This window comes from Micropterus salmoides, unplaced genomic scaffold (assembly GCF_014851395.1).
Source record: "Micropterus salmoides isolate LMB-PRFRI ecotype aquatic unplaced genomic scaffold, ASM1485139v1 Ms_hic_scaffold_5, whole genome shotgun sequence".
NCBI lineage: Eukaryota > Metazoa > Chordata > Actinopteri > Centrarchiformes > Centrarchidae > Micropterus > Micropterus salmoides.
Window position 1 is genome coordinate 8,415,032 of NW_024044237.1, and position 22,945 is coordinate 8,437,976.

The 22,945-nt window shown below is 41.8% G+C and overlaps 2 protein-coding genes and 1 non-coding gene across 3 annotated transcripts in view; 1 reads left to right on the plus strand and 2 right to left on the minus strand.

Annotated features, from left to right (window-relative positions):
* Positions 1 to 8,669, minus strand: part of polr1a (RNA polymerase I subunit A) — a 29,090-nt gene extending 20,421 nt beyond the window's left edge. Inside the window, exons 1-19 of the mRNA XM_038699047.1 lie at positions 8,480 to 8,669; positions 7,835 to 7,943; positions 7,574 to 7,669; positions 7,267 to 7,416; positions 6,868 to 6,978; positions 6,601 to 6,686; positions 6,103 to 6,191; positions 5,766 to 5,846; positions 5,024 to 5,141; positions 4,705 to 4,846; positions 4,446 to 4,607; positions 4,244 to 4,366; positions 3,914 to 4,141; positions 3,690 to 3,797; positions 3,419 to 3,565; positions 2,858 to 3,049; positions 2,494 to 2,643; positions 2,180 to 2,363; positions 1,906 to 1,988 (exon numbers count right to left, since the gene is read on the minus strand). Of these exons, the coding sequence (XP_038554975.1) occupies positions 1,906 to 1,988; positions 2,180 to 2,363; positions 2,494 to 2,643; positions 2,858 to 3,049; positions 3,419 to 3,565; positions 3,690 to 3,797; positions 3,914 to 4,141; positions 4,244 to 4,366; positions 4,446 to 4,607; positions 4,705 to 4,846; positions 5,024 to 5,141; positions 5,766 to 5,846; positions 6,103 to 6,191; positions 6,601 to 6,686; positions 6,868 to 6,978; positions 7,267 to 7,416; positions 7,574 to 7,669; positions 7,835 to 7,943; positions 8,480 to 8,556 (2,436 nt within the window). The 5' untranslated portion in view covers positions 8,557 to 8,669. The remainder of the gene's footprint in view (positions 1 to 1,905; positions 1,989 to 2,179; positions 2,364 to 2,493; positions 2,644 to 2,857; positions 3,050 to 3,418; positions 3,566 to 3,689; positions 3,798 to 3,913; positions 4,142 to 4,243; positions 4,367 to 4,445; positions 4,608 to 4,704; positions 4,847 to 5,023; positions 5,142 to 5,765; positions 5,847 to 6,102; positions 6,192 to 6,600; positions 6,687 to 6,867; positions 6,979 to 7,266; positions 7,417 to 7,573; positions 7,670 to 7,834; positions 7,944 to 8,479) is intronic.
* On the minus strand, positions 276 to 412 carry LOC119889467. The gene has a single exon (XR_005442060.1). It is a non-coding gene; the product is annotated as a small nucleolar RNA SNORA5 (small nucleolar RNA).
* A 195-nt stretch (positions 8,670 to 8,864) lies between the features above and the next one.
* On the plus strand, positions 8,865 to 19,326 carry ptcd3 (pentatricopeptide repeat domain 3). Its single transcript, XM_038699049.1, has 23 exons — positions 8,865 to 8,988; positions 9,503 to 9,555; positions 10,434 to 10,473; positions 10,670 to 10,715; positions 10,839 to 10,907; positions 11,588 to 11,692; positions 12,486 to 12,609; positions 12,703 to 12,806; positions 13,065 to 13,229; positions 13,335 to 13,395; positions 13,979 to 14,061; positions 14,831 to 14,975; positions 15,085 to 15,135; positions 15,234 to 15,323; positions 15,495 to 15,523; positions 16,240 to 16,346; positions 16,514 to 16,592; positions 16,888 to 16,978; positions 17,164 to 17,249; positions 17,385 to 17,530; positions 17,648 to 17,689; positions 17,872 to 18,030; positions 19,196 to 19,326. The coding sequence occupies exons 1-23, from the start codon at positions 8,900 to 8,902 to the stop codon at positions 19,239 to 19,241; spliced, it is 2,010 nt and encodes a 669-aa protein (XP_038554977.1). The 5' UTR covers positions 8,865 to 8,899; the 3' UTR covers positions 19,242 to 19,326.
* Positions 19,327 to 22,945: the final 3,619 nt, after the last annotated feature.

Here is a 22,945-nt window from a genome sequence, read left to right on the forward strand (position 1 = left end):
GAGCATTTAGCAGCTATGGAGCCAAATATTTTCCTTAGGCGAAATCTGTTATTGCAGGTATAAGGTTGCATGTAAAGCCACAATGTGTTGAATTACACAGAATTAGAAATAGTCCAACTCTGGCGCCCCCAAATGGCACGGCAGTATAAAGATGCAGTGGTAATGGATGCTGCCATCCCCATGACCTTGGAACAGAGAGATAAAGAACCAAATGCAACAAATGGACTGCATCAGTTAAACATTCAGTTTACAGAAGTGGTTGTAGCTCAAAGTTTGTTTGTGTGTAGTACATATTTATCCCCAGTGGCCATGTTAGAGCACCATGGGGCCCATGAACTACACTTTCACTGTGGCAGCCATTTTGGCCAGTGGCATCCACTGAGGAGGAAGCACTGAATTTGACAAGGCTGCAATTTTTCTAAATCCTTATTTACTGTGGATAAGTGGCATCCAGGGCCTTCAATGTAGCTCATGTTAGATTTTACATCATTAAAGAGGTGGTATTATGCTCATTTTCAGGTTCAAAATCTTATTTAGGGGTTGTACCAGAACAGGTTTACATGGTTTAATTTTCAAAAAACACCATATTTTTCTCATACTGCACATTGCTGCTGCTCCTCTTTTAACTCTGTGTGTTGTACGCTCCGCTCTTGAGCTACAGAGTGATGCATCTTACTTGTACAAAATCTTTGTTGGGAGTTGCACATGCGCAGTTCCCATGTTAAGGACTACTAGCCAATCAGAAGCAGAGAAGGGCGGGTCGTAAGAAACAAGGTAGTGTGATCCAAATCAAAGCCGCTTCAGACTGCGACCGTAACCTAGCAGATGGTAAAAGTTACTCACAAGTCCACAACATCATTGTTCCACATCTTACCATCAGGACTAAACGTTGAACTGTTGCCGGTGTTCTGACGATCTATGCTGCCTTGCCGAAAAATGCTACCATGGAGCAAATCAATAGACTCGACTCTACTCGGCCCTGCTCTGTTTTCCATTGCAGATAGTACCCAGAGACACACACACCAGCGATCCACACAGCTTTCTCTTTTTTAAGTTAAAATGTTTCAACCTTCATCAGAATGTAACGACAGATAAGCGGTATGAAAAGCTTCCAGCTGTGTTTTCCTCTGCCGTTGTTGCTGCAGCGGTCTGTGTGACGGCGGGAGCAGAGGGCTCTGTGAGCGGGCGGCAGGCCGGCCTCACACACTCCTCCCGCGGGTTGGCGCAGGCTTCCCCCACAGCCACTTGTGGAGCTCCTCAACTCCGACAATATTCATATTATATTCATATTATTATTATATATAATAATATATTAATATATAAAACTTTCTGTTGCTGGCCTCTGTCTGGTGCAGCAATGATGATGTAGTGAATAGTGAATATTCTCTCTGACCAATCAGCAGTCTGTCGTGTTTTCACGTTACATTTAAGTATCTCTCAGCTTGCTTGGAACTTCGACAGAGGTGAGGTGATACGAAAAAAAGTACCTGGAAGCAGGTACAACATTTCTACAATGGAAAACCAAACAAAGGCGAGTCGAGCTGGTACTGTGCAGTGGAAAAGGGACTTAACTAAAATCAAAAGGGCCTCCGCTCAGACTAGCTTGGTTTGAGGGCGTGCCTGAACCCGCTAGCCGCTTGGAAAGCTTTATGAGGCGTTTTCATTTATCGTCACAAGTAAAGGAAGTGAAGGGCTGGACTACAAACGAGCTGTTTTCAGGCCAGAGCAGAGCTTTCTGTGGGAGATGGGAACTCCCTTTGGGCTGGAGTTTGGGCTTTTTCACTTTGCAAACCTGTTACATGCACAAAAAAGATATATAACTCAATAAAGGAGAGGGGTAAAGCCAGAAAGCATAATACCACCTCTTTAACGCTCTTGAACCTACGTTCTGGTGCTTTAACTCACTTTGGTGCCAATCTTCAGTGATTCTTCAATGATCTTCTTCCTCTGCCTGTTGGCGCCCGGTTTCACCAGGATATCTTCCACACCTAGGAAAAAAATAAATAAATAAAAAAATTATATATATATATATATATATATATATATATATATATATATATATATATATATATATATATATATAAAAAGGCGTTTAAGCATAACCCCCCTTCTCTGACTGACTAATGATGCCGCCTGTGTCAGGAACAAATGGCTCAGCATGGCCATTTATTTACTGTACCTAGAGTAAAGCCTCTGTACAGCTGCAGGTAAGCAGTGAAGAGTCGAGCCAGACAGCTGAGCAGTTTGCCACTGGTCTCCCCTCCGTACAGCTCATAGCAGCAGTGGACCAGACCGTAGGCTGAGGAGCCGTAGTGAGCTTTGTCCAGAACCCCCACCAACAGCTCCCCCTGACGAATCACCACCTGGGATATAAACAGAAAGAGAAGAAAGAGGGATTAAGAAATACAATTAAAAAAACATTAAAAACACACAGTGAAATCTTTCTACCTTGTGTGTGTGTGTGTGTGTGTGTGTGTGTGTGTGTGTGTGTACCTGTGAGTCACACATGCTGTCAGGTTTGTATCCTGGAGCAGCCCGTGGTGGGACTTGGATCCACGCTTTGCTGGGGATTTTCGATTTGCCCACCAGGTTGAGAGGCACGGCCTTCTGTGGGATAACATTCAGCAGGAGTGTCGACACCACCTACAGGAAACGCCAAGGAACAACACAACAGTACAACTTCAATTTGAGTGCATTGTGGACAGCCATGTTTTCCTTGACAGAGACAAAAGCTGAACACAGTGAACTTCTAACTTCAACTTTTGGGCTAAACTGACTTATCATTGCTTTAATTGGTTCTTTCGGCTTTCCCTGAGTATCTACTGAAACACGGACTAAAATGTCACCGGTTCATTACCTGCTTTCCTGTCCACAGTTCCTGTGGCTTGAGTATGGCCGGCGGCAGCAGTTTAACTCTCCCCGGTTTGTCAGTCAGTCCTCTGTACACCAACTCTGTGTACTGGACTCTGTTGAAGAAACAGCCCCGTATCGTCATCCTCGTACCCGACACCATGTGGTCCTGGATCAGACCTGCTAAAGGTTTACCGTCCTAAGGATAGAGAGAGAAACTTGAGTTCTGACCTGTGTGCGTTTATAAGAATTCATCACTTTAATGACTCATCTTTGTTACTATGCATGTACTTTCTTTTAAAACAGCACATTTAGATAGTTTTGAGTTTTATTCAATTCAAGACCTTTATTTGTCCCCGGGGGGGCGATTAGTTTTGCCGCAGTAGCAAAGAATTTGAAATATGTTTTTTTATGTTAATTAATGTGTCACGCATGTTTTTTGGCTAGTTAAGCTTACGCTCCTGATTTTAATTCCTCATTTTACTCAGCACGGTTATTCAGACAACTATGTGAAACACAACCGTGTGTGTGTGTGTGTGTGTGTGTGTGTGTGTGTGTGTGTGTCCACCTTGGGGACGAGGTACTGCTGGTCAGTGCTGACTAACGTGTAGGCCTCTGCTCTGCTCAGCTCACTTTGAGGGAAGTGCGCGTTCATTTCGTCTCCATCAAAGTCAGCATTGTACGCCTTGCAGTTGGCATAGTGGAGCCTCAGTACCTGTGATGTCAAGCGCAAGCAGTTTAATATCACGTGCTTATGTCGAAACACAACGGCGTAATCCCAGCCTGCTTCTATAATATATCACAATAAAACAAATTAGCCTGGAGCGATCAGATGGTACCTTCTCTCCTGGTAAGATCCGTGCGCAGTGGGCCTGTATGGAGGGTCTGTGCAGAGTCGGCTGTCTGTTCAGTAACAAAACGTCTCCGTTCTTGATGTGACGATTCACCTGGGTAGACAAAAAGGGAGAAGAGTGAGGGGCCGTGTCACGGACGATGAAAGTTTATCCTGCAAAGCGTATAAGGGTTTGTTTTTGGGAATGACCGGGCATAACATCTGACTTACGATCTTCATGGGCATCTTCTGTGGACCAGGACTGGGTGTAAGCAGTTGCTTGGCAACAGCTTCTCTCTGGGCGAGGTTGGTAGGTGATAGGATGGTTCTCCTGCCGTCTTCGTTTATCACCATGGAGGCACCGGGGTGGACGTTGGGTCCATTGAGAACGGCCTGACGAAGCTCCTTGACGTTCCATGGAGTCACGGGCTGGGGGTAGGTCAGCTTGGTGGCAAACACCTGCACAAGCATGGAAGATTCTGGATCAAACTTGGAGCTCTGGTGATCATTACTGATGTTATTTCCCGTTTTTTAAAGGGGGAGAAACACAGTCATACGAACCATAGGTATTCCTATCTCGTTGGTCCCTATGTACATGTCTGGACAGATGACAGATCGTGCAGCGTAGTCCACTCGTTTTCCCATCATGTGTTTCCGGAACAATCCGTCCTTCTTCTCCAAGATCTGGCAGGGGAGGGGGGACAATTAGGCAACTGGGATGTCTTTGACAAAATGAAAATAAGGGATGGTTATTGCATTGCACCTGTCTGATTCCTGGGTATTTCTCTGTCATCATTTTGTCCATGTCACTGTCAAAGACGATGTTAACGTGGGTCTGTAGTCGCACCCAGATGTTGTAGAGTTTATCTGTTAATGTCTGTCCGGGGATCCCCGACAGAAACGACTGGTCCGCCTGTTCAGGAGCCTGAGGAGGACAAGAGAGGACAGACTGACGTGTGTTGTTCACAATCACCATTTGCCGCAAATATCACACAGCACTCAACACACACACGTCATCTTACCTCTTCCTCCTGAGCAGTTTTCTCCCCTGCTATGAGAGCCAGAAGTTTCCTTATGATTACACAGTCCTTCATGACAGCCTGCATGTTGACTGTCTGGCCGTTTGTAAACATCTGGTCACCCAGTCGATTGATGGGACGATACCTGACAGGGAGGAGGAAGGGTGTGACAAGGCAATAAGGTTGCACCACCTCTGCTAACATCAGTACATTTGGTATTAAGGTTTTGCTATTGCTGAGGAGGCCACAACTGATATTTGAGTAATATTAAACTTCCAGTGGTTCAAAGAACAGTATGTGAGGGTGTCTGTTCACACAGTACCTGCAAGGTGGGACCACCAGTAGCTCCAGGAAGAAGAGGTCTGGATAGAAAGCCTTCTCTCCTTCCTTTGTGGCCGTCCCCTCCTCCAGCCCAGAGAACAGACACTTCAAGAAGAAACCTGGGTGAAAAGAAGGGCGATATGAAATATGATGTGGAATAATATTTAAAAGGTTATTCCTTCTTACAGCTAAATGTGAATGAGTTTTTTTCTTTTATTTACTACACTGCCAATTTTGCATTCTCAAAAATATTAATTTCTACTTTCTAGAAAAAGATACAGTGATTAACATCATTACTACTGCACTTTTAATAATTTAAAGTGGTGGTTGACCCATATGGGTTTTTCCACTGATGCCGAAATTTAGAGAGCAGGGCGGCCCATGATATAATGTGAAACTCAAAACAAAGAAGTGTCCTGCATAATTCCATGCAGATTAATGTACATGGTTATTTTGGCCATCATGTGTTGGTTTAGATGGATAAACACTAGCCAGTAATGGTTTTATATTAATTGTCATTTAGGATGGGAGAAACGTGTTACCATTTAGAAAAGACGACAGTGACTGACGGAATTTAGGACTCTTTCACCACAAAAACCCACATGGGGAAGAGCTACCATCGTTTCATAGCAGCCACACTGACAAGACTGCCTGCATGTGTTTGACATTTTTTGTTTGTGGTTGCCCTTCAACAGTCCAGTTTTATGCATATGGTGGTGGGATATCACTGTTTTTTGGCCTACCTTCTTTCTCCCACAGTTTGTTGGTGTGTTCTCTAGCAGTACTGGCCGTCATGTAGACTCTCTTTCCAGCCATCAGATTCTCTGCACGAAGACAAAAACAAAGTCCAGATAAGATCTATTTACTGTGTGTACATAATGTAAAAGCAGGGTTTGCCCAGAATGTGCAACGGGCGCCATGTTGGTGCAGAGTAAAAGGTAACACAGACAACAAAAAATCCCTCAGATGTTAACAGTGATTTTATTTTCAGTCTTGTCCAGCCTGCATACAGCTGTTGGCACAATAATGACCTGCATATGTACAAAAGATTATCTAATTTAACTTTAAAATATTACTTACCATCAGTATCACCACTGGTTTTTACTCCTGATGGCATTGTGACAATCAGCTTACTGTTGTGTTCACGGCGCACCGTAGACCTTCCACTCCTACACACACAAACCATAATCACAGCGTTAAATGGACAATTAGGAATTTGACTAATGACTGAGCAAAGAGGCACTGCATCAGTATGCCACCTACATCTTTAAGCCTGTGGTGGGATTTTTCAGTAAATAACAATTTGCATTAGTACGGTTTAATTCATTATAAATCATAACACAGAGTGGACAAGGCCGAACAAATGAATGGTTTTACTTATGGTGGCCAATAGGAGATGAGTCCCTGGTTTGTACACTACCAACATATTTAAAACACATTCACCACATACAGTACTGTATATACAGTTTATACTTCTGTAAGTATGGCTGGCTCCACACGAGTAATAATAACAAGGTAATAGATGGTTAAACTTATGAAGGATTTTAGAGCACTATTAAATGAATGAATGAAAGTTACCCGCAGTAAGGACACTTCCTAGTTTTCATGTGGGTCTTCCAGAAGTCATTTATCAGACTGCTCTTTTTTTCAACAAGATGTTTAATCTGAAAAAACACACACACACACACACACTTAAAGAATTAAGGCAATGTGCCTCCACACCCTAACGGACAAATTGAATGCATATCCATATTTTAAAATCATATTAAACTGTCCTAAGGTGATTTTAGGTATGTGTATGTTTGGATTTGAGTGTCGTGTGTCTGCATGTCTTTGCACACTCACCGGTTTGGTGTTCTTTGACCCTTCAGTGCTGGCTCCGAGTATCGTGTCTGTAAACGTCTTAAGCACCTGCTGAATCTCATCTCCAGTGGCTTTGGGATTCTCCTCCAGGTGCTAACACACACACACAGTTCACACAAATGACCAAATGCTGTATAAACAGAGAACTGGTTGGTCTATGGTGATTACAAAACACCATGAAGCTACATTAATTAGAAAAGCAAGCTTAAATCGGGTGAAAGACAACAACTTAGACATTGACAATGAAAAAACCTCTCCAAACACATTCACTCACACACAAATAATAACATCACAAGGATATCAACGGATAAATAATTTATTTTTGGATAGAGCCTGCTTTAGTCCTGCCACGATTCGTTTCCACAGCATGTTTAAACGCACCTGGTTGATAATTTGTTCGACTTGGTAGACCTCCTGCATGGCTCCATGCTCCACTAACTTCAGCTGGTTCAGCAGCAGGTGGATGGCAGCTCGAGGACACGTTAACATCTGACACGCCAGACAGGAACCACGAATCAACAGGTAGAGTTTCTGACGAAGGCGAGTGGGAAGGATACAGGAGAGAAAAGGATTAAAAGAAAAATATTCATAACAGCAAGTTGACTGGATACTGATTCATATAACGTGAGCTTTAAACGTGTGTACTGCATTAACACGTGTGCGTGTGTGTATTTGCGGACATGCTTACATCAAAGAACAGTGGGTTGTATACAGGTAAAGGTAGGTCTACATGTCCCAGGTGTCCTGGACAGTTGTTGAAGTCCTGACAGCAGGTCGAACACACCTGGTCAAAACAATAAAGCAACACAGGAAAAAGGTCATTTTATATACTTGCTGAAACGTGCAGAGGTACAACCACAGGCCAGGAGCAGACTGTTGTTACATGAGTGCCATTATAGTACTGTACAATAAAAAGACTGCATGGATTTTGATTTCAGTAGAGATGTACCTCTTTGCTGTCTGCTGGTCCCAGGGCCAGATCGTACAGGCTGTTCGGGGCCACATTCCCAACAGCATCGAGGAACCTGAAGTTAGTGATCGCCTTCACGCTCAACTTTCTGGACAGTGAAAATGAGAAGAGTGCATTAATACAATTACACTGGATTCTTCGCAACTCTTTGGTCATTTTACTACTACATTGATTAACTGGTAGCTTTATCATATGGTGTAATCTTGATAGGTCCATACGGGATCAAGCCAGGGTTCAACCTGATCCTCAAGGACAAGCGAGCCACAGTTGAATCAGTTAAAATGACTTCTATTCCTATATAAAAGACATTTCCCATATTAGTATCATGAGAATAAACAACACAAGGACTGGGTATGGACTTGAAAAAGAGGGTAACTTAACAGTTAACGTTATTTTCATTACTTGATTGACATTCACAGTGGCTGCCAGAGGATCAGGTTTGTTGCACAACAAAATAAATATATAATATCTATCATGCACGTGAAACAGCAACTTTTACTTAAATATGTGCGTAATTTGCGAGAAGAGTACCGGAAAATAATGTTACAGGATGCTGCCACGATCAGGCATGTTGTTTTGAACTCATGTTTAGCTTAAGCCAAAAGCTAACACGCTGTCTCTCACCTTATCTCCTCGGCAGAATACATGCCAAACGACATGCCCTCCAAGCGCCGCCATGGCACTTCTTTTGCAAACAACATTTTGGAGAATTATCCAGACTTTGAGCTGTTTACTCATGTAAATTCATGGCGCACAGTTAAAGCACATGCGACGCAAAGTTGCTCCTGTTTCACACGTGGGACCGTCAGACTAAACTTCCTGTTAGAGGGGAGACACAAATACAGGTGACTAGGCTTTCCTGCATAATCAGCGGGTGTTCTACCTTTTAAATAACTAGTTCAATATTCAAATTGGAGCTGGCTCGATATTAAGCGTGGACGAAGTGTTGTATTTCTGGAAAATACAAATTGTTATTATTTTTCTCTCCCCCTTTTCTGAGCTCACATGGTTTCTCCCTCCCAGAAGCCTTCAGTCTGTAACAACATGGCGGCGCCCGGTTGGCACGTAGGGCATTACATCCAGAGAAACAGCCGGTTTTTGCTTAATAACTTCGAGCAGTTATGGAGTCACAGGTGAGGCACGTTTTATAGCTGTGTTTTAAACTAGAAAATTTGCCAGTCGGCTTTATTGTCATTTAATTTTGGTTGCTACACGAGTGTGAGACCTGCAGCTAGCATCATTTGACAGGAGGTCGTGTCTTCATGAAGGCAAATTGCGTCGCTGTAGTAAGTTCTGGCAAACTGTTAGATATTTAAACAGATGTGTGTAAGTGCCAGGCATGTAAACGACATTTTGCCTCAAGGCTTTCATACGGTTTATCTTGCCCCGTTGAAAAAACACAACTACAACAGGACTAATGCTGCCTGTCAGTCACCCTCTGTATATCCTCCTTTAACCTCTGTCACTGTTCAATAATGTTTGTCATGATGTTGTCTTGGCCACGTCCTCCATCAGCAGGTTTAATAGATGCGGTATGTGCAACACGGGGAGATACGAATAACACAGCCTACCAGAGGACTGAACTGTGTTTTGCTAAATGTAACGTTACACCTTCTTTTTAGTTGATCAGATTTCTGTTTTTCCCAGGGGTTTTGGTTGGACTGCAGCCCTGCGACAACAAGTTGCAGAAGCTAATAAAGGTAATTTGGAATAAGACTTAAACACTCTTGTCAGTGCAGACAGTATAAGTGTATCTATCTTCTTTATGCTTTTTTTTTCTTTGAAGACAACTTTATTTGTATAGCATAATTCAGACATCAGGGCAATTTGATGTGCTTTACAGGGTACAAAACACCCTAAAGAGAAGGAAGTATCTCATAATACTGGCTGGTGAAAGCAGCCAATATGTTATTTGTTTTATTAACATCTGCATACCCTACTTTTAATATACAGAGCCTGTAACAAGCACATCTGATTTTCTTTCTCATTAATATGACTTTAATCTCAGAGAAAACATTTTTTAAAAAAAAACTTTAATTCTGTGTTTAAACTCAGATTATCACCCCTTTCCCCAGGCTCTGTAATTTTTTTAAATAGCTGGAATTTAAATCTGCTTCCCACTCAGTTTTCCAAGGCATAAGACTGACATTTTGTAATAAGCTTCTGTAGAAGGCTGCATGATAAGGACTTGTGTGTGTGTACCAAGTCTGTACATCTGCCCCTCAGCCCTTGTAGAGCCAGCGGGGAGTATGGCAAATGTTAGCAGCCCAGTAATAACGCTTCTCGTGTTCTTTTAATAAGACATCTTTAGCGGGAAGCAATGGTCTGGGGATGAAAGCCAGGAACAGGGTTTGAAAGTTGGAAAGTATTGAGAAATGGTCAAACTTCTTGTTGGTTTCTATCTTCATGTGGGGTTGTTTAAAAAAAAACAGACTGATCTTTTAAATATTTCGATTTATTGGAGCATTTAAATTTTTAAAATATTCTCCCTGTTCCATTGGAGGCGACGTGTTATTTAAAAGTGATTGAAATATGTGAGAGACATTAAAATCATTCCCTTTCCTCTCTGTCTTTGCAGAATCGACAGAGACTATTGTCATCCCCAGGAAGAAAACATGGTATGTCTCCAAATCACAGTTGTATCAAGTCTCGAAGATTCCTACAGTGCAGGCCACGCTGCATACCTTATTGTGCAGCTCAGAGAAACCTCATTTACATAAAGCTTGTTTAAATCGACTACCCAGTTTTAAATCATGTCATCCGAGTATTGAAGCATCAACAAGACAGTGAACTAATGTCACTTCTTATGAACAGGAGCAAAGAGGCCGTGCTGGAGGCTCTGGCTTCAACTGTCAGCAGGGTGAGCGCTCCTCCACGTCTTTCTGATGCTAGTGTGGATCTTTCAGTATGTGCGTTTGCTTGTTTATCTGTCTGTCTGTGTGAACCCCCTTTTTTATTTATTTTATTTTCTTCTCTCCTCCAGGATCCTACAGCATATCCCTACCAGTTCCAGGATGATCCTTACCTCTCTCCCAGGACCTCTGCTGAGTTTGTGCGTCTAAAACATGCTAACCTTTACACTGACATAAAGTTACTCAGCTAGCTCATTTTTCACTATTCACTTTTCTACTGTCATCTCTCCTTTTATAATGCAGTTGTCACTTTATAATGATAGTTTGAAAGGTTACATACATCTCAAATTTATTTTTAAGTAGCCAAGTTAGTTTTGGTGAATACTATTTTACGTTTATAAGATTGTTTTTCACACCCACTATGTATTTATGAAAGCACCCACATTGAGAGGATATTAAGATGTAGTTATGTAAACATAAAGCAGCACTGATGTGAACTATAGGCTGACATTTTTACTGGTATCCTGTGGGATTCTCACGTGATGCTAGTCAATATCACTGGGACGACACAGGGGGGTACAGGAATCATAGATCATTTTTTCAGTTTTAATATGAATAAATGGAATTTTCTGATAATTAAAAAAAAATCTAACGATATGGGACAGAACAGGATTAATTTTTTGTACTCTGTTCTGAGTGTTAGGACGGGACGGAGCATTTTTGTGGGACTGGGTTTGGACAGGAGTGAATAATGTAGACATAATGAAAGAGTTCTGTTTGTATCCATGATCAAAGTAAACTCTAGTAGTGCACTCTCTACTGTGGGATCTATGGGTGATACATTTTCTAGCTGATGTGTCGTTGTTCCCTCTCTCTGCAGAAGCTGTACTCTCTCTCTCAGGAGTCTGGCATGTCTGCAGCCAAATACTTTGTCAACAGCAATCCCAAGTTCTTCACCAAAGACTTTGCAGAACCACATATACCAGTAAGAAACACACACACATACTGTTGTGGGAATACGCAGAGCCAACTGGAGACTATATTATCACAGGTGCAGGAGGGGTAGAAATGAATAAGCCGCGTTTTCACCCCAAGAACTTTACCCAGGAACTGGGAACCTTTCAGCGACCTCAATGCTAAACTTTGGCAGGTGGGGTTTGCAGTTTCGAACATTTCAGATTTCTTGAGTAGACGCTTCTTGCAGAAGTTTTCAACCACCATTTTTAAATGTCTGCGACCATCCTCATACAGCATACAGTAAAGGAGTTAGTAAAGATGTTTATTGTGCTTGACACATTAACAGAAGAACTTACGGACAAGAAATCAAACAACAGATGAACCGACAAAGTCCAGACCTTATTGACAACTTGAATCTCCTCCATGGTGCTGCAGTGGCGGATAAATGTATGGTGTACGGTGTAATTTGCGGACTAATTTGCCTATATTCACCGGTCTTTAGACCGCACTGGAAACATACACAACAATGGGCTGAAGGAACCTTTCACTCCATTGAACAGTAGATCCTAGGACTAAAAGTTTTGGTTTCTTTTGGTGGAAATGCAGCTATACAGAGAGCATGCTCAAAGAATTCAGTTCAGGAGAGTTAAAGTGTAGCTTTACTCATAGCACGCATCTTGTTTGGTTTTACTTTAATGTTGGTGAGCTGATGAGTAAAAATACCCAGTAACGATTTGGGTCTTGGACAACAGTATTGTTTGATACTCATTGCATGTTTGTCGTGTGTGTGTGTGTGTGTGTGTGTGTGTGTGTGTGTGTAGTGTCTGATGCCAGAGACGGTGTCGCTGCGTCTTGAGGAGGTGAGTGAGGAGGCACTGAAGGAGCGAATCAGCTTAAGGAAAGTTACAGCTGCTGTTGACATGTACGATCAACTACTGCAAGCTGGTGAGAACACACACACACTCGCACATGCTCACACACACTCTGTTTAAGGAGCGCTGCTTTAATCCATCTACATCGACTGTCCAATTCTTCCAGGCACGGCAGTCTCTATGGAAACGACCCATGAGCTGTTAGACCTGATCTGTCTCTACTGTGACAGAGACCCTGTCCAGGAGGGAGGACCGCAGACGGAGGACGCGGTGAGTCATCCCTGATCCGAACCTCAGGCTGACACAAGTACAGCAGCAAGTAACGACGACTATTTATTTCCATAACGATTTTGATTAGAGCAAAACAATCGGAGAAGCTGGACTCGACTAATCGTCCCAGCTCTGGACACAATAAACTCAAAGTTGGGTTTTTGAGATAATACATTGGCCACATTCAGCTGGACACTTCAGGCATCATACTAATCCTACAGTATAAATGTATGTTTGCTTTCGTACGTGTGTTTCCAGGAGGGGTCAGGAGAGGAGGTGAAGAGAAGGAAAGGGAGGGTGCGTCGCGCGTCAGACTTCCTGAAGTTCACCTGGAGAGAAAACAACAACGCAGAGAGAATCTTTAACCTGCTGCCAGAGAGGGACACTCGCTCTGACTCTGCTCTGATCAGAGGCATGGTGAAGGTGTGAACTCGAGCTCATTACTGGAGTTGCTACTGCAGGAAGGGCCTCCTCGTGTTTGTGAAGAAGGTGCCTTTGCACTAATTGCTTGTGTTTGTCTCTCCCCAGCATGGAGCTTACGCAAAGGCCTTCAGCATGTACACAGACATGCTGAACAACAGACAGACCGGTAAGAGACATTAGGAAGAGAAAATAGCTGATTAGTTGTTGCATACAAACACTATTTTAAAAGGCGATATTTGGAGTAGAAGTTGCAATGATGTCTTTTGACGTGTACAGTTTTAATAATTCATTCTTGCATTCATTGCATTATAACTGTGGCTAATACAATGTACATCTTTTGTCATACAATTTATAAAAAAAAAAAAGAAAAATTCTGTCAGTTTTATTTCAAGAAGTGGCTGTTTAATTGTGTTTTAATCATGTTTAATTTAAATGTAATGGTAAAAGTCATATTTTGTGAATGGCATGTAGTGTTGTCACAGTTAGACATTATGAATCATCCCACAACTTACTCAATTTATGTTCAATTGAAAACACTGCATGTTGGTTTTGACCTTGTGTATTGCCGTCAGTCATAGCGTTGTTCTTTATAGTGCCAGTAGGTGGTGCCAAAGAATTACAATTTCGAATCATAGTCGTTTTAAAAATTTGCTCTTAAAAGCCGCAGATTGTCCGTCTTTCTAAACTATAATTGGCTTAATTTCGTATTGTTAAGCAGATGCCTAATAACCCAACTGTCTGTTTTTCAGCTGATGTCCACATCTTCAACGCTCTGATCTCAGCAGCTCCAGATGTCCGAGATAAATACAACGAGAGATGGGACGTGATCGCTGTAAGAGCCTTTTCACTATTTTACTCAGTGTTACAGCTGTTGTACAGATCAGAAATACACATTGCCAGGTTTCCTCAGAAAGAGGAAATTCAAGAAAGAATGTCCTATTCTAACATCAGTTAGTTGTTTTCAGATAAATTAGTATATGCTTTTGGAGCCCCCAAAAATGTTTTAATTGTATTAAAACAACAACAATATTGAGAAAAAGAAGATGATAACAAATAACTACTTGTGTAAAATATAAAAATAAATGAAATTGAAATAAGTGTGAAATAATTTAAAAACATTTGAAATGTTATTGTACTTTCTATTATTTTTAAAAGGATGTTTTGAAAGGAAAAAAATCTAATCAAATAAAAGAAGCACCACTAAAACCCTGTAACCTTACTATGAGATGATGAAATGCCACTTCATAGTAGAGGTTGATGTATAGTAATTCCAGCAAGTATTGATTCATGTTTGTATTGTACACAGTGTATTCATGTGACTATTTCATAATTATTTCTTCATTTAATATTGAATGCTTTGGGGCTCCATATATGTTGACAAGAAATATGAAAAGATAAAACCAAATGTCATTATGTCTCATCAGAAGCATCATTTGGAACGAAAAAACTGACTTTACCCCTCAAATGAAGGCAACATGCATACACTCTGATTCTGGTTCCCTAATGTGGCCAGAAAGCCTTTTCTCTTATTGTCAGAGTGTTAAAAGCTCCAGTCATGTGTGTGTGTGTGTGTGTGTGTGTGTGTGTCTCTCTCTCTGCAGGAGCTGCTGAACCAGATGCGTCAACAGAAAGTTCAGCCCAACCTGCTGACCTTCAACAGTGTTCTGAAAGCCCTGAGACGCTGTGGCTCTTTGGCCAGAACCCAAGCTCTGCACACTCTGAACGAGATGAAGGCTGTTGGAATAGGTGACTACACACACACACACACACACAGACACACAGACACACAGCTGTAAGAAGATGATGATCTTTTGTTAAAAATCCACTTTGTGTCTGTGTGTGCCCGCATGGTCAGCTCCCAGCCTGGCCTCCTTCGACCACGTCCTTGCGGTCTTTTTCAAAGCAGGTAAGCAGAGATCGGTGTCACATCACATTTGAACATTACCGGTTGGGTGCCGCTGTCTGTATAATAAGTTGTATTAAGTGGTTTCCTTTCCTCTCCAGCCACCTCCGGCCACGGCAACACTGACATTTTACAGGAAGTGATGTCAGAGCTGGCAGGAACCAGCTTCACCTGCCAGGACCCTGATGATGGTATGTTGTGGTGTATCTGTAGAGTGATTCAGGAAATAAATCCTACTTATTTTATTTAAAATGGATTTAAAACACACAAACAATTGTGGTCACATAACAAAGCAGAGGGATTTATCCATCAGGATGGGGACTTTAATACTGGCTTTGTATTCTCTCTCTTTTTCTTTGCAGTTCTATTCTTCTCCAGCGCAATGAGAATAGTAAGGCTTTTTTTGTTCCATGTTTTGTATAAATATTTATCAAGGATGGTCTTGTTCTTTCATTAAGCACTTGTGTTTGCCAACATCTAGATGTATTTTATTAGTGAGGGTTACTTCAAAAATCTATCAAATTTTGTACTTATCATCCAGTTCAATCAATACATTTTTTAAAACTATAATTAGTACGGATGTGACAGTATGCTTAGATCACTAGACGAGACACGATATTTGGTTCACGAGAAGGAGACGATATTTTAACACTGTTTTTAAATAATCTTTAGTGGCGAAATATCTGACCAGATAAATTGTCTTTTATTCGACTGAAAGTCACACAAAGCAAAACAAAGCAGGTGCATTTTGAAATGTTGCTTACATATTGTTGGTGCCTTGTCTGTCACGCTGTCGCTGTTCATTGTTTCCACCGGGTACCCAATATGCTGGCACACAAACGATTTAAAAGTAGCATCTTCTATGCTGATTTTACCCTCACACTCCGTCATGCTAATACGTGGCACAGCTTTTCATCTCGACGAGGCGTATCGTCACATTTTAATAGCAGAGATCTTGTCACACCCCTAACAATTAGCTATTGTTTATCAGATGTCAGCTGGTTTTGACCGCTTTGTTACATTCCCGCTAGCATGTAAGGGTTTTTAAGAGGTCTTAAATTTGTCCATCTGACCTGTTTTCCTCTCTGCCTGTTTTTGCCATAATAGTGTTTGGATTGCAAAGATCTGGAGCTGGGATATAAGGTCCACAGTCTAACAGAAGTGGGGGAGAACTGGAGGCTTCTGGGAGATTCCTACCAACAGAGTATTTACTAGTAAGTGAAAACCTTCTGGCGACCTAAAACACATCCCCTGGACCTCTATATGCTAACCTCAGGGTGACTGGGAGGTTCTAGTATCTGACGGTTCGATGATGCAGTTATGGAGATGATTTTCAAAAGGTTTGTCCCGTGTAACTGGGCCTCTCCTCTCTCCTCTCCAGCGGTCGCTTCTTCAACCTGCTGTGTATGATGGAGCACATTGACGTGGTGTTGAAGTGGTACAGACGGCTCATTCCCTCGGTCGGTACATCTCTGCCTCTCTCTCTCCCTGTTCAGTAGTTCTACTCCAGACCGCATAAAGGATTATATGAAGAATCAATAATACCTTAAGATATTATAAGCTGCAGCTTTTCTACAGTGTGTGTAACAGTTGGGTATTTTTCTTCTAAGATCCATTACAAAGATTAATCTAAGAGAGTTTTCTGTGCAGTTTAAGGTCAACACTCTTGGCTTCAATTTTACTCTGGGACTTGTCTTGCATAAAAATGGATAATCTCTAATGAGCAGTACTTTTGATTGTGTTCTGTGTTTGCAGTTGTACTACCCAAACCCCCAAGGTCTGAGGGACCTGCTGCAGTCGCTAGACACGGACAGTCGCCTGGACTTGCTGCCCACTATATGGAAAGGTAAGTTTAAAGATAATGTCATGGTTAAATAAATCTATTCTCACTGAGCACATGTCCTGAGTGGTTGATCACTCATAAAATCTTGCTTCCATGTTTATATTGTTAGAAATCCTGCCCTTTTACATTTCAGTTTTAGACTGAGAGACACTGAAAATAAGTCTGCCTGCACTCCGCCTGTTTTCCAGATATCCGTTCTCTGGGTCATGATAATAAGTCTGATCTGGTGGGGGAGCTGCTCACCCTGATGGCCAGAGACAGACACAGTCCTGAGGTCAGTAAGGCATGGACATGACTGCTTTCACTGATTCTTCCTCGAGGAGACTGTGATGTTTATCAGTTGGAGATAGTCAAGCATAGTAGATAATTACATCAGCGTGTGTGTGTGTGTGTGTGTGTGTGTGTGTAGATTCAGGAGGCCTTTGCAGCATGTGCTCTGGATATTAAGCGTGTGTTTGATGGAGACAGAGGGAGGCCCAGTCTGGAGTGGAGCACCTCCTCCCTCTCACACATCACTTCCTTGCTGCTGCGAGCCAACAAGACCCAACAGGCCTGGTAAGAGAGACAGCTGTCTGTCTGTGAGTCCATTTACAGGAGAGCTTTTCCTGTAGTCTGACTCCACTAATGCTCACTGCCAAATGATGTTATAGTGAAATGCGTCTGTCTCTGCAGGGAGATGCTGCAGCTCTTCAAATCCAAGAACAGAGTACCTGCGTAAGTCTCAGTCCAAACTGCAAACCTAAAGAAGGAAGGCTTATATATTTACCACATTACACAACTGTTCTGACAGATGAAAGAAGTTGTAGGAATAAAGTGCAATCACGTTTTAACGCTCCTTCTGACGTGCCACACATTTGGCGTAAACCGTGCATTTCCTGCTGTCTTATCTTCCCCAGCGAGGGGCTGATAGAGGACTTCCTGTTGGTGTGTCTCAACAATGGCTCTCCGCAAAGGGCAGTGGAGCTGGTTCAGCTGTCTGCAGCCTTCTGTCTGAACGCAACACCGAGACTGGCGAAGCGAACGTTGGCTGAGTTTGATCTGACTGAGGAACAAAGGTGAGGAGGTGGAGAGGAATTCTAGTACGACGGCAGGAAGCATGTTTCCATCTGGGACAGTCTGTCATCTTGTTTAACGTAATGGGTGAGACAAGAATAACAGAAGACAAACTGTCATTGATAAACTGAAACATTTGTGTTTATTTTATTATTAACCAATTACATGAAATATATAAACCAAGTATTAGTAGCAATGAAGTCTAAGGATATCTCAAAAATTGAGTGTGGTTTCCAAACGTCATCACATACTAAGCTCAGAGTGGGGGGAAATTAACTACACACACACACACACACACACACACACACACACACACACACACACACACACACACACACACAAGGATTAATTTTTAGCACCCTTAGGTCAATCACTGCCATTATGGAAACACCAGGGGCCAGTTTCACAAAGATAGACTGTGACTATTGCTTAGATCTCACTAATACTCAGGCTTCAGATAGACGTCTAAATTCATCTGTTCGCCAAAGCTCTCTAGTTCTTCACTGTCTAAAATGGGACTCATCTTAGATGATTGCTTTGTTAAAGTAAAATCTGTCTGGCACAACATGGTATCCAGCTCCTCGTACTGCATACCAGGCTGCAGGACAGGTTCAAAATAAATAAATAATATGGGACTCATCTGCTAGGAGTTCTTTGTAAATGGTTCTTAGTCTGCCTAGTGTTAGGGTGTCTATCTCTTTAAACTTAAAATAAGTCTGTCTTTAGTCTAGTTAGACAGTTTCAGAAATAATCTAAGAGCAAAAGAAAGACTAGCCTAACACTACAGACCAGTCTAAAATAGTTTTTAGAAAACCTGACCATAGCTTTTGGTGCAATGTATTATCTTCAACAGAATCCCATCTATGGAGATGGCAGGTGTGATGGATGAGCAAAAGGAAAAATAAACAGGGACCAATCGATGCCCTCAGGGACAAAATTAAGAAGAGTAGTTTTTCTGTCAGGACTGGACGGAGGTTTTTACCCAAAGCAGCTCCACATAATACCCTGCCCTTTTTAAACACAGGAGAAGCATCTTACATTAGTGAATTAAATATTTAGTTACACTGCTGGGAACTACAGAGGAAAATGATTTATTGGGATTGATGATATGATGTATCATGTGTTTTTTACTTTTCTGAAAAATCTTGTTTTTCTGTCTCCATCCAGATCCGTATTATCTGAACTGGAGTCTGCAGGAGAGCCCTCTGACTGATACAACAATCTGGCAAATCCATAGAGAGTGTACTTGTTCCCATATCTGTGTAATAAAAATGTATGTCACATAACTAAAATCTAAACCCCGCCTAATGCTTTTCTTGTGTGTCAGCTAGAGGACGCTATTTGTCCTTGTTCAGGGAATTCTCAAGCCGCTGACTTTACAGGACTTTTACCACCATGTGTTGTATTTTACAGTTTCTTTCCCACCTTTTATGCATTAGATGATTCTTTGCAGCTCAGTTTTTGTGGAAACCAGACTTTTATAGTGCTATAATAAAGCACAATAAAATCAGGAGAGAAGAGCATCATGAGCCCATAAACACCTGAGTCTGATAACATGAGTGTGCACTTCACTATCATGACCACAGATGGGAGGTCTATTTTCTGCATGAAATGTGGCTTAAGGAGGAAAGACACCGATGCGAATGTCTCTTAGTGAAAGCTGATCAACTACCTCATATTATGGATAAGCTACTTCCTCAAAATGCCGCATACCTGTAAAAATTTAAGTGGTCTTGCATGCTGGATTGAATATTTGAGTGTCCCATTTTATCCTTGCAGACCTCCAGCAGGGTCCGAAGGAGCATATAGTCCCTTTTGTCAGCAGAAACCGATAAAGAGACAGTGGTGTTTCTGCAGATGCAGGTATGCACTGTGTGTGTTTTTGCAGACAGAGGATTTTTATGAACAGCATGTCTAGACAAGATGGGGGCCTGAGATGTGAGGACATTTTCAGTTAAATACATAATAAAGTATAGGTACTGTGTTTATTGAATTGCTTCGTCATTTTAAGCAACAATCACACTCATTATCAATGCATATATATAGGATTGCTATCATGGATTTACCCGTGTTTACAGTTTGTGTGTGTGGGGGGGCTCATGGGAGATGCTGAGAACAAGCAAGGGTGGGTGTGTGCAAGCCTGCACAGGTGTGTTTCTCAATCAAAATGTTTTTTTCCCTTCAACCAATCACCAGCTGAGCTGTCAGCACGACCAAATAAGGACAAGTGGGCTACCTTGAGCGGAGGGGGGAAGGGCTCTTGAGGATGGGTGTGGTCTGGGGACGGAGTGGATTGTTTTCCAGAGGACCTGCCTAAAGCTGCACACACTGTCTCACAGTTGTTGCTTCCATGAGGAGTACTGCAGGTGTAGTTAAGGGTTAGAGATGCCCTAAATGTACAGCCTGAAAGACCTATAATAGTGGGAGAAGTGAAACGTGTACAAAGAAAACAATGAAGAGTTTGATTCGCCTGGATGAAAGGCGAACGCGCCACAAAATAGCTTGTGTTCCGCAAGTTTGCATAAAACCACACTGGAAGTGGCCGATCACAAGCATTCCTTCCTCCTACTCCTTTATGCAACATGAATGTACTGTACTAGAGTGGAGGTCAGAAGTCAAACCTGTTCACAAACACAGGAAGTGATGGAACATCCTCGAATGCTTTTAATACCTCTCCCCACTGCAGATGTTCAACATTTCTTACTTGATGTCAGGTTAAAATGAACTCGAGTTTGCTGGTTCTCGACAGTAAGAAAGAGACAGTTTACCTCTCCTAAAAGGAAGAGAAGGGAGGTCATTTCAGACAAAGCTGAGAAAAAAAAGAGGTTGACATCTCAAGTCAACCTTCTTGCACCATCTACCCACGACAAGATTTCATGGTGATGGACATCTAGTTATTGGCAGGCAGCACTGCCAATCCCACACGCTGGAAAAGAGCAAAAGATGAAAATTCCCCAGACCTCGAGTCATACTGGCTTTTGGTCTGGGCTCACAACATTATTTCCTCTCTATCTGGAGCTTTCAGTCTCAATAACCACTTAAATCCCACTGTTATTTACCTTTAATACCACAACCTTTTTGACACCTACCGACAGTGTGTTACATCCACTAATCAGAGAAGCTGTGGAGCCATTTGGAGCTGGCATGTAAGACTCCGGAAGCAAATAAGACTTGCTAAAGGATACTTTGGCATACGCATGAGGGACTGAACCCAGGCGCTCCGATTAGGGTAAAGGGGATGACTTCACTAACCACCAGGCCATCTTACTTACGTTGTTTTTAGAAATAATTTTACAAAACCCATCTATCTATCTAACATAATTTTACCATCTGAAGAAAGATCAACCAGGGGATAGTGTGTTAATAAAAAAAATAACGCTAACATGTCAGTTGGTCTGCCAAATTCTAAGATATCGCAGACTCAGAGAAAATCATCCCAAAATCTCTTGAGCTTTTTCACAGCATTGGAGCTGCTTTTAAATTAAAATGTGTAGGTTTCAGTTATAGTCTTTCCACTTTTCTAATAATCACCAACTCTGGTTTGAAATAAACCCTTAATTCACAGAGTTAGATGTGAAAATATTCAGGCTCTACACTCTGACACTGCCTCTCTTGCTTAACACCTCCCTGTCCATGCCTGAACCGGTCGTATTTTCGTTGTCTCTGGACATGAAGTTTAAAGTTGTGCAAAATTAACGGTTACACAATCACTCTTCAGAAACCTATGGGTGACATCACAGAGACTGTGTCCATGTCTAACTAAGCTCAGCTTTAAAGTTTAATTTGAGGTTACTGAAATGTAGACTAAATTGTCATCTTAGATCAGAGTGTGATAAGTCATTATATCTACAGTTACCTACTGTGATTCATGGCAGTGACTTAGTCCATGGGGATTGGCTTGAGGACTGGTTCAAGTCCTGTATGGACCAGTTGATCTGGATTATGGACTGGTATCTAGAGAGGTACTAGTTCACTATGCAATCCAATCACTCTGACATCTCTCCACATCATATGCATGTGTATAGGTTTCGGTGTGTACTCTTACATCTGGGTGTGTGTGAAATTACCATCAGAGTGAAACTTGTGTGTGTGTGGTGCAATGGAACACATGACATGAGAGAAGTTAGTTTGGTGAAACACGCGAAATATGCCGGATTTCCTCAGTATGCCTAACCATCCTCACAGAGTCAACTGTTGTTTTGACATAGTGTGTATGTAAATATGAATATATTCCCTGGTTTGATACAAGGAATGTACAACATCAAACATGTTAGTTGTGAATGTGGAAGTTGTCACTATTGGCAAGAACATGTATATTGAATGTCAAACATTTTGCCCCACAGCATGGAGACTGGTAAAAATAAATTTCCCCATAATAATAATTAGAATTCGATTAAGATTCAGAGGGCTGTGATTCGATTATAAAACTATTATCGATGCATCTTGATACATATTTTTTTTATGTGACTTCTGGATAATTACTATGCATTTAATTTGCACAGTAAAATCTGAAAGAAACCTTAGCTTAAAAGGACTAACTTGCTTCCCTAATACTTTACTGACCACAGCTCCTCCTGGTCACAACCTTCTTCTCTTTAATAACCAGTTTTCAGACTATTCTGAACTTCTAACTTGTACCTGATGTTCTTAACCCTGGACAAGTAAGTACTGATGGCATACAGCTAACATTAACGTTTACTTTGTTACTGATTAAAACAGGGAGCTCGCAAAGCGTTGTGTCACCATGCTCGCAAAGTGTGCGAGTTAAAATCATCACTTGCGCATTGACATTAATGATTGTGTGACATTTAAGTAGGCTGGTTATTCATTCCACAGAGGTGGTGTGCCAAATACAGGGGGAGCGTTCCACAGACGTTCCGGGCACTGCACTTCTGCGAGTTCCGCATTTCGCTTTCC